This window comes from Furipterus horrens, unplaced genomic scaffold (genome assembly GCF_987537825.1).
Source record: "Furipterus horrens unplaced genomic scaffold, mFurHor1.1.pri manual_scaffold_9, whole genome shotgun sequence".
Lineage (NCBI taxonomy): Eukaryota > Metazoa > Chordata > Mammalia > Chiroptera > Furipteridae > Furipterus > Furipterus horrens.
Window position 1 is genome coordinate 19,026,749 of NW_028327179.1, and position 15,071 is coordinate 19,041,819.

The 15,071-nt window shown below is 31.9% G+C and overlaps 1 protein-coding gene across 3 annotated transcripts in view; it reads left to right on the forward strand.

Moving 5' to 3' along the window:
- SNX13 (sorting nexin 13) overlaps positions 1–15,071 on the forward strand; it is a 115,147-nt gene that overhangs the window by 80,004 nt on the left and 20,072 nt on the right. For 2 of the 3 annotated variants that reach the window (XM_090287133.1, XM_090287134.1), the window contains 4 exons: positions 559–596; positions 5,031–5,100; positions 9,107–9,246; positions 14,949–15,056. In XM_090287133.1, the coding sequence (XP_090143259.1) occupies positions 559–596; positions 5,031–5,100; positions 9,107–9,246; positions 14,949–15,056 (356 nt within the window). Of the gene's footprint in view, positions 1–558; positions 597–5,030; positions 5,101–9,073; positions 9,247–14,948; positions 15,057–15,071 lie in introns of all 3 variants that reach the window. The other variant, XM_090287132.1, reaches the window with a different exon arrangement.

Here is a 15,071-nt window from a genome sequence, read left to right on the forward strand (position 1 = left end):
AGAAATAACAAAATAGCCCTAATATATCCAAACACTCACTTTGCAGTGTTTTCCTCATGTTTGTATTGTATTAGACTACTTACTATGGTACTATGAGGATAAAATATTTAATAGTTGCTCTCTTTATACATGAATGCCTGTGTGTGTGTGTGTGTGTGTGTGTGTGTGTAAGTACATACAGGGTAAGGAAATGTAGGTTTATATTTGTGAGTACGTGAAACACAGTTTATTCTTATATTATTACTTATTAATTATTGTATTGCTTTCCATATGAACAACTGTCTGTAAACCTACTCTTTCCCCACCCTATATATATATATATATATATATATATATATATTTTTTTTTTTTTTTTTTTTTTTTTCTTTTTTTCACTGAAATTCCTGGCTTGGACAACTATGGGGCATTAGGGAGCAGGTGTTTAGAGTAATGTATAACAATTTATTTTCTCTTATGTCTTGACTTGGCTGACTTTCATTCTTGGTGTCTGAACCTTAGTTAAAGCAACTGTATCAAAAGTGTTTTACTGTATACTAACTTGAGTTTCCCTTCCCACAGAATCTTTTAATGGGTCTCCTACAGGAAGTATAAATTTGGTAAGTACTATTATGGGAACTTTAATTATTAAAGTGGCTTGAAAATAATATGAAAAGCTGAGCCTTATCATATGAAAATGAATGATACTTTTGAAGCTGCAATATCATCCTTTAGTGTTATAAGAACTTGTGCTTTTAAAGAAATGTTAAATTCACATATAAGAAATCTGTGACTCAGAATTTAAAAATGAAACGTACTTTCATTAAAAAAAAAAGGTGACTTGGGTCACCACTGCATAATTCACTTGCATTTGATTGAAAATTTGATTTTATTATTTTTAATCTTAATATTTAGTGTTTTTAAATTACCCTGATTAGGCAGTCATAGGCAGTAAATTTGTGACATACATACACATAAATGTTTATATTGGAATTAGTTTTTTTCTTCTCTTGTATTTAGAAAAGAAATATTAAACTAGTTGGGCTATCTGAACACTGGTAGATATTTTTTAGTCTACACTATAACAAATTTAGGTAGTTGTAAATTTTACTATTTTTCTGAGATGAACAAAGTTGTAGCTACTTAAATTTTTTAAGTTGTAGAGTTTTATAGTGAATTAAGCAACTAATCTATGATTAAAGGTTTAAAAATGACATGTTTTTAGCATATAAGCTGTCATCGATGTTTCACGTATGCAAGGTGAAGTGTGAAATGATGAACATTTCACTTCTTTTTAGTGTATCCATTCTTGCCATTGAATAACTTACTTTATAAAATACTGGTAGGAAGAAATATTGTTCTGTAGAAGTCTCAGTCAGAGTTTGCAGGGTGTCAGGGAAGATTGCTTGCTTTGTTTTTCCTTCTACCTACATTACTTTCTTTCAGACTCTTTGAAATAGCTAAGTGGTTTAGAGGTCCACTGTCTTACGTTGTCTTCTGTACTATACACGTATTTCTAAAATAACCTTACTGAGTAAATGTTCTATTACTTCACAAAGTATACCTTCAACAAAATACTACAGGAAATCAGCCCTAGTGTTATATCAGATATTTGTAACATTTTAAACATTTTCCTAAATTTTTGGGTGTCGTTATTATTTACTTGTTATATTCCATAGCCTCATAACAACAAGGAATAGTTCCTACAGCACGGAGAAAATGTTAGCAATAATTTTCATTATACAGAAAAAGTTTACAATGTGATAAAACCTTTGATTGGTTTGATATGTTCTGGTATTTATATTTGTAGTGCTTATACAAGTGTTTGAACATTAGTTAAAAGTAATTTTTTTCTTTATTCCATATATCTGGAATAACTTTTTTCAAATAAGAGAAATTCCTTTTGTCAAATAATGATATAAGCCAAAACAGTCTCTGGAGCTAAGAAGTTACCTGAGGTTAGTGAATTGCAACATTTTCTTATTCAGATAAATCAATTAAATTCAAGCTTTTAAGTAACTGGAGTTTTTTGGATTCTTTTGTTATTATACATAGCTGCATTTTTAAAATAGTTTAAGATTATAAACCAAATCATGATAGTTTATCCCAATATACTAAGCAAATAAAATATTTAATATGTGGTGTTTTACTCGCTTTACAGTTGAGATTGGCAGGTAAATTATAAGCATTTGAAGTGTTGCCTTGTGTTCACTGAGTTCATTATCATAGTAAATTTGAATTTTCAGTTTTTGTCTTGGCATATGTTAAAAAAAACACTTTTCTTTCTTTTTCTGTTTCTCTTTTTCTTTTTGTCAAATTCAAGAGCTCTTAATCCAAGGATTACTTTGCAAAGTATATTTTATTTCAGGACAGCATTAATGTACTTCTTTTGAAAACACAATTTTCTTTTACTGATCAGTGCTTACAGTTCTAAATCAGAATATAGTTCTATAGTTAATATCTTTCCACCAGTTGTAACTATATACTCTACTTGATATTACATATGCATTATAATTGTGCCTAAAGTTTAAGAGATGTATCACCACAATTTTTTATATGTAATGAAAATATTTAGTATATGTTTTAAATGTGCTAAAAAGATACTTATATACAAAGTTTTCTAACAACTTCAGGGCTGCATAGTATAAGATGCTGACATATTTAAAATAATGAGTAGCAGTTGGCTTTTTAAATGCTACTACAAGGGAAGGTTACCACTGATATTGGTAATGCTTTTTTGTAACTTGATTGTTTTATGTTCCCTATGCTGGCTTGTAATTTGAAGCTTAGAGTAGGTAATATACATTTTGTAGAAAATCATTTCTTCTGACTCTTCTATTTTTCATATAAAAATAACATTAAAGGTTGTGCTATTTCTACTGCAGTATTTTATTATAGGTCATATGAGCACTTAAAAATAAATTCTTTCTGTTTCTTTTCGAAGTATTTTCATTCACATTATGTCCCGACAGAGTTGTAGAGCAGGCCTTTTATTACTGGGAAAACTGAGATACAAGAAATATTAATTGATAAGGCTAAAGTCTCTAACAGTATCAATGGTGAAGCCTAGACTAGACCTAACTTAATGTAATGATCCTCCCACTTGATCAGGGAAGTACAGTGGATATCTCGATGGAATTATCACATTTATTTCTCTTAATGATCAGTCTTTAGTAAATATGCTTTTGACTTCCTTCTTAGAATGCGATTGCCTTGTTTAAATACTTTTATGTCATAAGTATGGCTGCATTCAAGTCTTTTAGACGACTTTCACATTAGGACTTTAAAGTTCATTCAGATCGTAATGGTTTTTAAAGTGTAAAATATGTCTGAATTATGTAATATTTGTATGTCAGAGGGCCCCAACACCAGTCATATATTCATTGATTTGTTGAGAGGAGTCACACACTTTGGCATGGTCATACTCATGGGCTACGATTTATTATAGCAAAAGGATATGAAGCAAAATCAAAGGGAAAAGGTGCATGGGGTAAAGCCCAGAGGAAATCACACACAATGTTCCAAGAATCCTTTCCTATGAAAGCCCCATGGGACAAACACGACTCCCCCAGCAGTGAATGTGACAACATAGGCGACATGTTGCCTCTAGGAAAGCTCACTCAAGTAAGTGCCCAGGATTTTTAATTGAGGCAGGTCCTGTATGTACTCTCTGCCTAACATTTGCCAAAATCCCAGGTCCCAGATGAAAGCAGCTGTTCAGGATAAACCCCATTGTTGTACGAACAGTTTAGGTAGTGCAAGCCACTCTTCGCAGTTAGGGAATGGTGGGAAAATTCCCAGATGTCATCCAACTTTGCAAGTAGTCTCAAGGAGTTTCAGGCCTCCTGTGTTAACTCTTTTCTGTATAGTCTATACTCATTATATGATTATTTTCTTTTCTCTGTATGTGTATATGGCAAAGTTTTTAAAATTTAGACCCAAAGGCCATTATTATGAAAGATTCATTCTGGATCAACCAGTAATAATTTTTGTGAAATTAATTTTGAAAATTAATTATTTAAATTCCATCTTAGGTTATGGATTCACTTCATTTAATAAGTAATCATAATAATAGTTAACTTTTTTATGTTAGGCAGTCTTCTAAATGTTATCCATGTCTTATTTAATCCTCACATACATGATGACATAGATGCTATTATTATTCTCATTTTATAGATAAGGAATCTAAATTAAAGTTATTTATAAACTAACAAAAGTGTTAAGTAATACAGACTTCGCTTTAGTATATTTCAAAATTTAAAAAAATTAGAACATTAACTTCAAAATAAGAGCCATAATTGGTAGGTACAAAATAGGGGAATGTTAAGAATAGTAAAGGAAATGGAGAAGCCAAAGAACTTACATGTATAGCCCATGGACATGAACAAAGGGGGGGTGGATTGCTGGAGGGAAGGAGGGGTACCAGCTAGAGGGGAACAGGTGGAAAAAAAACTGGGACAACTGCAATACTATAATTAATAAAATATACTTAAAAAAAAAGTATGTCCATTGCCCTGCTCAGACGACTCAGTTGAAGCATTGGCACACCGAAGATTGCAGTTCACATCCTCGTCAGGCACGTACTCAGGTTGCGGTTTTGATCCTTTGTCAGAGCACATATAGGAGGCTACTGATTGGTGTTTCTCTTTCACATCGATGTTTCTCCCTTCGTCTCTCTAAAATCAATAAATATATCCTCAGGTGAGGATTAAAAAAAAGAGAGAGAATGTTCATTTATTTTTATCCACACTTTTTTTCTTGCTTTGTATTGAATATAACTGAGAAGTAGCAAATTTTAGTATATGGACACCCAATGAAGGAAGAAATAATCTGATTTATTTAAATTGATTTTTAAATCACTTTGTGTTATAACCTCTTAATCTTGGCTTTTCTTTTCTCCTGTTGGTGTAAATAGTGAAGATTATGTTTGAGGAAGGAGGATACAAATAAAAAGCTTATATGGGGCAAAGATGAGTAATGCATATATGATGTGAAACACTTTTAACACTTCCTATAAAATTAAAAAATCTTGTTTTTTTATTTTTTCCCCCCAGTCTTTAGATGACCTTTCAAATGTATCTTCTGATGACTTAGTACAACTTCATGCTTACATTTCAGACACTGGTAAGAGACTTTGTGGTATATTTCTTACTTACAAATTTTGATTATCATTACCCTTACCTTATTTTCCACATTTATTTGTACAAACCATTCTTCTGTAATGATATTTTTAAGTTACTTTTTTTTTCCCTGCAGCATGTTCTTCATTAAATTCTATGATGTTTATTTATTTATGTATTTGGATACTTCCTTTCTCTAAGGTTGTCATTGTTAACATTTTATTTTATTTTATTTTTTCCTTCTTAACATCTTAAAAAGCTCAGATTCTAAGCATTTTGTCATTGTTCATAAGTTCTGAAACCAATATTTCTCTCCTTTTGTTTGTGTCTAGCTGATAACTGCATAATTATCATCATCATTTGGGGGCAGATTTTAGTTCAGAATTTATTCTCATGCATGCAAAGTCAGATTAGATAACAGGGTGAATGAAGCTTTTAGATATAGAAGTTTACAGCAGTTCAAGACATGCTTGGGTTAGGTGAGAAACCTAAGATTTTGTGTCTCAATCAGCAATATGGTTAATGAGCTGAGGGGAGAAAATCAATTTTCATCATTGCCATTAGGTTATTAGGTAACGGCGGTATGTAGGAGATAATGACATTTCCTTATCTGGCCTCTCCTTTGTCCTAGAGTATAGGAGCTTTATGTCAGATTACATCCTGAAGCGTAAACATACTGAAATATAAGTCTCAGTTCAATTTAATGCTTACATTTTAGATACTGAAATAAGATTTAAAGTGTAAGTGCAGTTTAAAAGATAATTTGCATCTGTTTTCTTTTTTTTTTTAATCTCTTTTCTTTTCCTTCTCACTGGACCTGGAATCTCATTTTGCATTCTGTTCTCTGCCAAATCTCTGGAAGAAGTTACCCGTAATTGCTGTCTCAGATGTTCCTTTATCTTTTACAAGTAGTTGCTATCCATATTACTCTGCTCTTGAGGTCATTAGATAAAACCCTTGTCAAAAAAACCAAAGGTCTGTTTCTTGTTTTTCTTTCTAGCTTTTGATAGAGTTGTCCCACTTTCTCCTTCATTAAAATTTTAGAATCTTTTATAGACTTCTATTTTCTTTGTTGGCTTGTCTTCCAAATGTGAAAGCCTTTGTTAAAGTACAGATATTAGTATTTGTCCTTCTACCTCTTTCTTAAAGATATTAAGCTTTTACATCTAAAGGAAGATACTCATGTCCATATTTCTCATGTGGACCTTTCTCTTAGAGTTCTGATTTTCTAGCTGCTTTGTTCATTTGTTAAAAAAGTATTTATTAACCTCTTAAAATGAATGGAAGCATTATTCTAAACATTTTTAATAAATTGTATTTCTGTCAGACAAACATATTTAAATAGTAAAGAATCAGCATGTATAGTGGTTAGGAGTACAACTTTTTGTCCAGATTGCTTGGGTTCAAACCCCAGCTCTGCCATTTAATAACTGGGTGAACTTAGGTAAATTCCTTAACTTCTCTACTTCAATCTCCTCAACTGTAAAATGGGATAATAATAAATGATACTTTCCTTATAGGATTGTTGTGGGATTAATTAATACGTAACAGTAATTACATGATGGGCATTTTATATTAGTGCTTGTTCTGTAAATGTTTATTCTACCAATTGGACTCCTGAGTCTCTTTGAGTCTAGATATCCATGCTCTTAGCATCTTTATTACAGGAAGTAGTTAGTTCATTCCTGTCCTTTGTTGATAAATCTTGCTTTAAAAAATATTGACTAAATTAAGCAATGTGCTTAGTGACGATATTGATTTATATTCTGGTCCTACTTTCTTATCTGATTATGGATTAGTAACAGCTTGCATTTCACCTGCTATGAGTAACGTTGTCCTAATGGAAACAAAACCTACTGTTTCCACTATAATACTCACCATCATCTCAAAATCAATATATAACCTCATTTCTCTTTGCTTAAAACCAAGTTGCCTTCTGTCTTCTGTGCTGCTTTTATAACAGCCTCATTACTTTTCCTCTTGTGCTTGCATCCTAGTCATGATCTCCCTGCCTACTAATTTGTGGCAAACCTGATTATTCTTTTTTAGAATGCTTTCTCTTTTCTTTCCTTTTCTATTCATTGCTATTCTCCTTGTTCTTGTTAACTCCTAATTGGTTATGGTTTGCTGTCGAATTGATTTCTGCTTCCTTTTTTGCTTTCCCAAACCTGTTCTAAACACAACAGATAAAGCTATTCCCTTGTTTCCATGCTAACTCTGTTGAGTGATGGTGGTTTTCTAACACAATGAAAAGGTGTATTGCAGTTTGTTATGCATAGGTCTCTGAGAGAAGGATGATTGGAATAGGTTAAGAGTGAAAATAGTGTTACTATAGTTAAAGCCTTGAGAGCAACATAACCAAAGTCTTTCCCTAGTTTTGTATTTTGTCAGATCAGGAACACTGATATTAGATGGAAAGGGAATGAAGGGCGATTTTGAATAAAAATTAGTGCAGATCTTAGAAAAATTTTGATGAAAGCCTGTATAGATTTCTGGCTTTTATGTGATTAAAACGTTTACTAAGAAGCTACGCAGACTGTTCTTTGCATAATGTATACAAAATAAAAAAAAAATTTAGTCAGCTCCAAACTTGGCCACTTTTTATTCATAATATGGATCAATATAATCTATTGGAAGAGCAATTTTGGTCACTGTGGTAGTCTAAACTGCTATGGGATATGCTACCTCCCACACATAGAAAGGCTGAAAACAACAAAATACAAATAGCTAAAGAAGGACATCTACAGGTGCCATAGATAATGAGGAAAAACAAATTTAAAGAAGTGAATAGTTGTTGAATCCAAGAAGCTCATAGGAGCATAAAGACTGCTTTCTTGATGTTGACAGCATTTTTATGTCCTCAAGTTTAGAAGAGGCAGAATGGACTAAAGCCATAGGAATCTTGAACCCTGACTTTTGCATAAAGGGTGACTTGATGTAAAAAGAGATACTAGAAAATTTTAGCCTACTGTCAAAGAAAAGAATAAAGAATGTTAAGATCATGGTTGGAAATATAGTATCTATCACCCAGAAGAAATTGAAAGCTTATCTTATATCCCAGCATAGGTATATCTAGATTTATCTGTCCTCAAGTGAATGTGTACCACAGCATCTCCTAGCCTGAGTGTGTTTAAAATATTCATAGAGATAAGAGATAACACTCTGAAAAAAGAACCAAGTAAAATTTTAGAAATAAAAATATATATAGTGATTGGAGTTCAAGTCAGTGGATGGAGTAGACTAAATGCAAATGAGTGGAGACTCAGTATAACTTTTGGAGACCTTTAATGATCTAGAATAGAATACAATACAGAGAGATTGGAGAATGGAAAATATGAGAGACACATTTAAAGGATTCAAAGGGCAAGCCTCTCTTTCCTTAAGATTAGTACAAAATATGAACAGGTGGATGGTTTGTGGAAAGTTAGTAGGAAAATGTCTTTTAAAAATTTTTAGAATAAACTACACTTGTAAACTGTTGAATATTAAAAATGAGAAAGAGGTGTCAAAAGCAGATAAATCTTTATCCATGGCTTTTGCCTTCTGTTCAGTTGAGGAGATTTTAGTAGAAATATAACTAAATAGTTAAGGCTAGTACAAAAGGTTTAATTTTGTTTGTTATTTTTCCTCTATTAACTTTGAGACTCTCATGCTGCATTGTGAGGTGGTATTGTGGTATCATAACTAGTAATATAGGTAAATGCTCATTGGGAAGATAGTCCAAAGTAGACATCACTCTGTGGTTGGTAGTGTCATTATAAACTTGTCATTTACTTTGCAATGTAGCCATCTTATATAATCCCTTATGGATGTGAGTACAGAGGATGGGAATCTATTTGATCCATTGGTGACATCCTTTTGTCTCAGTCTGTCATTTCAAATTCTTCATTTCATGTCGTCCTTTTTGTTTGTTTTTGTTCTTCATCTTCCTCCTTTTTGTGTCTTTTTGTCCTCTTCATTTTGTTTTAAATGACTAGTATATGCTGACTATGACCCATATGCTGTGGCAGGCGTTTGTAATGATCATGGCAAAACATATGCATTATATGCCATCACTGTACACCGGCGCAATCTAAACAGTGAGGAGATGTGGAAAACCTATCGTCGTTACAGTGACTTCCATGACTTCCACATGAGAATCACTGAACAGGTAATGAGGTTTTAAAGTTTGTGTACTTTAAATTGTTTCCTGATTCAATGTTTGATTCTGTATAGTTCTGAGGATGCTAAGGTATTGACCCAAGCTAATTAAAGAAAATAAGGTAAGAATTTTTGTATATGATCACTATAAATGTTAGAATGATTTTTGAGCATTTAACCAATAAATCAACTTTAATTAAACATAAACATTGTGAACTAGACAAAGTATCAGTCGTAGACCATGGGAAATTAAAATGAATGTAGCCCTGGCCAGGTGACGCAGTTGGTTGAGCGTCATCCTGTACACCAAAAGGGTGCAGGTTCAATCCCTGGTCAGGATGCATACAGGAAGTAACTAATTGATGTTTCTCTCTCACGTTGATAATTCTCTCTCTCTTTCCATCTTTCTCTCTCTCCCCTCCCCTTCCTTTCTCTCTAAAATTAATAAACATATATTTTGTTGAGGATTTAAAATAAATAAATAAAATGAGTGTATATTTCTCATTTTAAGAGTTGTGTGTGTTTCGTGCTTTGTAGATATATTTAGGTTTTATTTAAAGTAAGAATGGGTATCACTGTAGAACATATTCTGGTTTTGTTTTTAGCAGTGTAATTCAGAGCTATAGTCATTCTAAAGGACTTTTTATTTAATAGTGGAACAGTTAAATCTTTGATCCATTAAATTATTTTAAGAATCACAACCTAAATTACATTTAACATTGACCAAATAATGTTTTAAAGTTTTACTAAATACTAAATAATATTTTATAGCAGTATAAGGACTGTTAAAGATAACAAATATAAACAAATTATTTCTCTGTTCTATTTTATTAAGTATTATATTAAATATTAAATATTTTCATTAAATATTTCTATTAAATATTTGTTTTGTTTTAGTAAATATTTTATTAAATGTTTTTTTCTTTAGTAGCATTTCATTAAATATTTAAAATATAAATATTTTAAAAAATATTTTTCTGTTATATTTTTTATTAAGTAAATAAATGTTGTCATTAATTTAGAAGAAAATAAACAATCAGCAGATGAATTGGAGTAAGTTAGATGGTTTATGAAATTTCTTTTAATTTGAGAGACTTGGATTTCATTAAATTTTTAAGATACGCGACTGATATTAAACCAATAAAAAGTATAGTAATTAATGGTGATATTGAGTGGACTAAAGCTTTGAAATAACATTGTTCTAGTTTAGTAATTAGAAAATGCCCTTTTTATTTAAGATAGTGGGGAAAAAGTGGTTGGCACTGATAACCTCATTAAAGTATTTTTTGAATAAGAGTGAGATAAACTATTAATAGCTTAAAATGATTAAAAACAGAGTAGTGTTGGCTTCTGAAGCCCATATTAAAAGGACTATTTTAAATTATATTCAGAAGGATTTTAATAACTTTGGACATGTCTGTTCTTCTGTTCATGTTGAGTAGACTTTCATGCTTCTCTTTTTTTGCAGGGGTGAAAGAATTTTCTGTCCCATGTTGAAGACGTAATTTTTACTTTTTTCAAATATTATCTGCTTGATACTGTTCTAAAAAGCCATATGTATTTTTTTCTCATCCTCACTTTAAACAGAGGGCAAATTTTAAGATAATTTGAATTGCTAAAAGTAATTTTATTTACTTGCAAATTGATGGGAATTTTCCATAATATGAAATTTTCTTTGTATGAATAGCTCTTTAATTTTCTTTCTGCTATTAAAAGAATGATCATTGCCTAAATTAAATGTCCTAGGATAGAACTGTAAATGTTATGTTTACATATTGACAAATGTAAATGACTTACTTTTTAAAAACTTAATATAACAATTCATAAAGAAATGTCCCTTTTCAATACAAAAGCAGAAACTTAATGAAATTGATAAAGTACAGCTCCTTTCTGAAGGGGCGCAGCGCAGGCGCAGTGGTGTGTTTGTGTTTGTGTTTTCTGTGGTCATGCGGCGTACGAGGACTGATGTAGTTAGATTGCTCGCAGAGCTGAAGCAATTAAAAACCAAGCTTGTGAATGAAAATTTAGGTTTAAACAAAACATTAAGCTTTTGTAAATAAGACTACGCTGTTTGCCTGTTAGCTCTGCCTTATCTATATTTTTAAAACTCAGATTCCCTGTAACATAGCAGAAGAAAAATGTAGTGACCTATAATTCACCATCTGGTAACAGTGCAACCTGTTGACACAAATTTTAACTGTAAAAATATTAAATTTATTTTAAAATAAGTTTCATTTTGTTTATTTAACTTAGTGATGTAAACTTTTTTCAGTCTAAATATATGAACTATCATATATTTTTTAAAGATTTTTAATAGTCTAATTTGATAGTTTATGAATAAAGAAAAGGAAAAGGAAATAATTAAAATGTTAAATGTCATATTATATTAGAAATCGTCTGAACTATCCGTTCATTTATTTAGCAAATATGTACTGAGCTTTTTTTATGTGTCTGGCACAGTTCTCAGTACTGAAATACAATAGGGAATAAGACAAGTCCTTGCCTCTAGGAGTTTAGATTCCAGTAGATACTGTGCTTGTATATAAGTATAGCTAAAACACTAGTGATTTAAAACACCAGTGTGGCTCAGTTGGTTGGAGCATCGTCATGAAGACCAAAAGGTGGTGGGTTTGATTCCCGGTAAGGGCGCATGCCCAGGTTGTGGGTTCCATCCCTGGTTGGGGTGTGCAGGAGAAGGCAACCAGTCCATGTTTCTTTCTCACATCTCCCCCCACCCCAACTTTCTTCCTCTCTCTCTCTCCCACCTTCCCTCCCCTCTCCCTCCCTTCTCCCCTCTCTCTCCTGATCCCCCTTCCTCTCTATAAAGGCAATGAAAAATGTCCTCTGGTAAAGATAAAAAAATAAAAGATTAAATATGCATTAAGATAACTAAGTAAAAGTATATTTGCTTTTAGATATAAACACATTTTGAATTCTTCTAATATAAAATTTCAAGCATGCTTTTAAAATTTTCCAGTAGTATATCAGGAATCTAAACCTGACATATTTGATATGGAAAGATAAAAATCTTTGATTTTGGAATGTATATGATTTATATAAAGTACTTGAGTTCTTTTTGAACATTGAAATACTCTTTCATTTTTACTCCTTATTGTAATTCTTGTGAGTTCTGTAGGTAAATTTTTAATTTCTTTTACATATGTTTAAAAGATATTTTTATGAATTTTTGGCCGAGTGAATTATATTACTTTTCAGGAATGGACTACCTTGTACTTATAAATAATCTTTTAAAAACTAAGCTTATAATAAGTTAATATGGAGTATAAAATTTTCCCTATTTTTTCTTTTATAATAACAATATTTAAGAAAACTATTAATCATATATGCTTCTGTTCCAGACAGATAATTTAAAAAGAAGTTTGATAATTTAGACTTCAAGAAAATAACTGTTATTGTTATATTTAATTTTTTATTAATAAGGTTTAATATTTTAAATTTTCTGAAATAAACTATTTCACTGGATACTGTTATATTCCTTGGTGTATTAGTTTGCTTGGGCTGCCATAACAAAATACTACAGACTGGGTGGCTTAAGCAAAACAAACTTTATTTTTTCATAGTTCTGGAAGCTAGAAATCTAAGATCTAGGTGTTGGCGAGTTTGGTTTCCCCTGAGGCGTTTCCTTCTGACTTGCAGTTGACTGCCCTTCTAATTGTGGCCTCACATGGCCTTTTCTTTGTGGGCTCTCATTTCTGGTGTCCTGTGTGTCCAGATTCCATTCTCTTTTAAACACAACAACCAGATTGGATTAGGCCCCACCCTAAGGACATGTTTTAATTTGATCACCTCTCTAGCAGCTCTGTCTTCACAAGCAGTCACATTCTGAAGCACTGGAGGTTAGGGCTTCATATTGGGGCACTATCGTTCAATCCATAACACAGTAGTAATGACAAAATAAACTGTTCTACAAAATTGAGTCTGTAGTTTAAGGTAATGTAGATAAGTAGTATTTCAGGAAATTAAATATCTTTTAGGATACCTTGGAAAATTAAATTTACTCCCATTAGGTATGATTTTTTTGAAAAATTAAGCCATTGGCATTTGATGTGTAAGGAGGAGCCATTCTAATACTCTTGTGAATCACCAAATTTGTGAATATCAATACAGCATAACATTGTCCCTGTAAATTGCCTCTACGTTTTTGTTTTTCTTGCCTTGGTTGGGGCAAAAGAGCTGCTTTTAACTTTGGTGTGTAAACATACAATGAACTTATTTACATTATAGCTCCAAGCAACCATTTGATTTGCAATTCTACTTACTAATTTATCAGAAAGAATCTTCCAGTTTAGGGATGAAAAGCATCCTACACCTTTTCATTTCTTTAATTTCTACACCAGGAATGATTGAGTTTTTGAATACAGAATGGTTTTAGAAAGTTGTTTCACTTCAGATTATGCATCATGTAGGAAGAGCAGTGAGGCTGCTTGAAGTTTCAGATGCTAGGCTGTTGGCCAGGAGCAACCAGTAACTATTGTAAGTAACAGTACTCTTCAGTGTTAGCAGCTAGTATAGTTAAAGTAGTGCTTCAGCGAGGCACAGCCCGTTACTATGTATCTGAAGATTTGAAGATGCACCCGAATGTTAAGTCTGTAAGTGCTGATGGCTCTGAATTTTTTTGTTGTTGTTAGTAATCTAACAGTTTATTTTTCATGTCGTCAATAGAGAAGTATCAGTCTAGTAATACAGTTGTATATAGTAGAGTTGTAATATAGCTGTAAGCTATATATATATTTTTAAAGATTTTATTTATTTATTAGAGACATGGAAAGGAAGGGAGAAAGGGAGAGAAACATTATTAATGTGAGAGAGAAACATTGACTGGTTGCTTCTCACATGCACCCCGACTGGGGACTGAACCTACGACCCAGGCATGTGCCCTGACTGGGAATCAAACCAGCAACCTTTCACTTTGCACTACGACGCCCAACCTACTGAACTATACCAGTCAGGGCTGTAAGCTATATTTTTAAATTTCCTTCCTACTTTTAGTAATTAGCCGTTACAAGGATTAATTTATTTGAAGTCATCAATATAAAAAATATTTCTTTATAAGATATTTTTAACAAGCCAGAAACTCATAACTTTGATTATTAAAAATTTATTTGCTAATACTCTATTCACGAGCCAAAGGGTTGTTAAGGACAATGTTTTTAAAAACCATTTATCATAAAAATTTTGAACAATTTCAAAATTAGAAAAAGTACTAAAATGACATCCCATGTGAATATCGCCCATCTTCACCTATCCATGTTTGTCATTTTTTATTGAAATGGCTTTATAATAAAGAACATTAGAACTGATTTGGACATATTTGGAAAATGTTTTTATATTTACTGATTTTTGCTTAATAAAATATATTGCAAAATGATCTGTTCCAAGATGCTTTTGGTATGTAGAGAAATTTTCACTATGAAAATACTTTTCTCTTTTTAAAAAAAATTTAAAATTTATTTTAAAGAGAGAGGAATAGAGAGAGATACACACACAGAGAGGGGAGGAGTGAGAGAGACATCGATTTGTTCCACTTATTTTTTCATTCATTGGTTGATTCTTGTATGTTTCCTGACCGGAGATTGAACCCACAACCTTGGCCTGTCAGGATGATCTCTAACCAAGTGAGCTACCCGGCCAGAACCCACTTTTCTCTTTTTGTAAGAAAATTGAGGTTATTGAATGTATTTTGTCTTCTAGTTTGAAAACCTGTCAAGTATATTGAAGCTTCCTGGTAAAAAGACTTTTAATAATATGGATAGAGATTTTTTAGAAAAGAGAAAAAAGGATCTTAATGCATATTTGCAGGTAAGTTCATGTTTA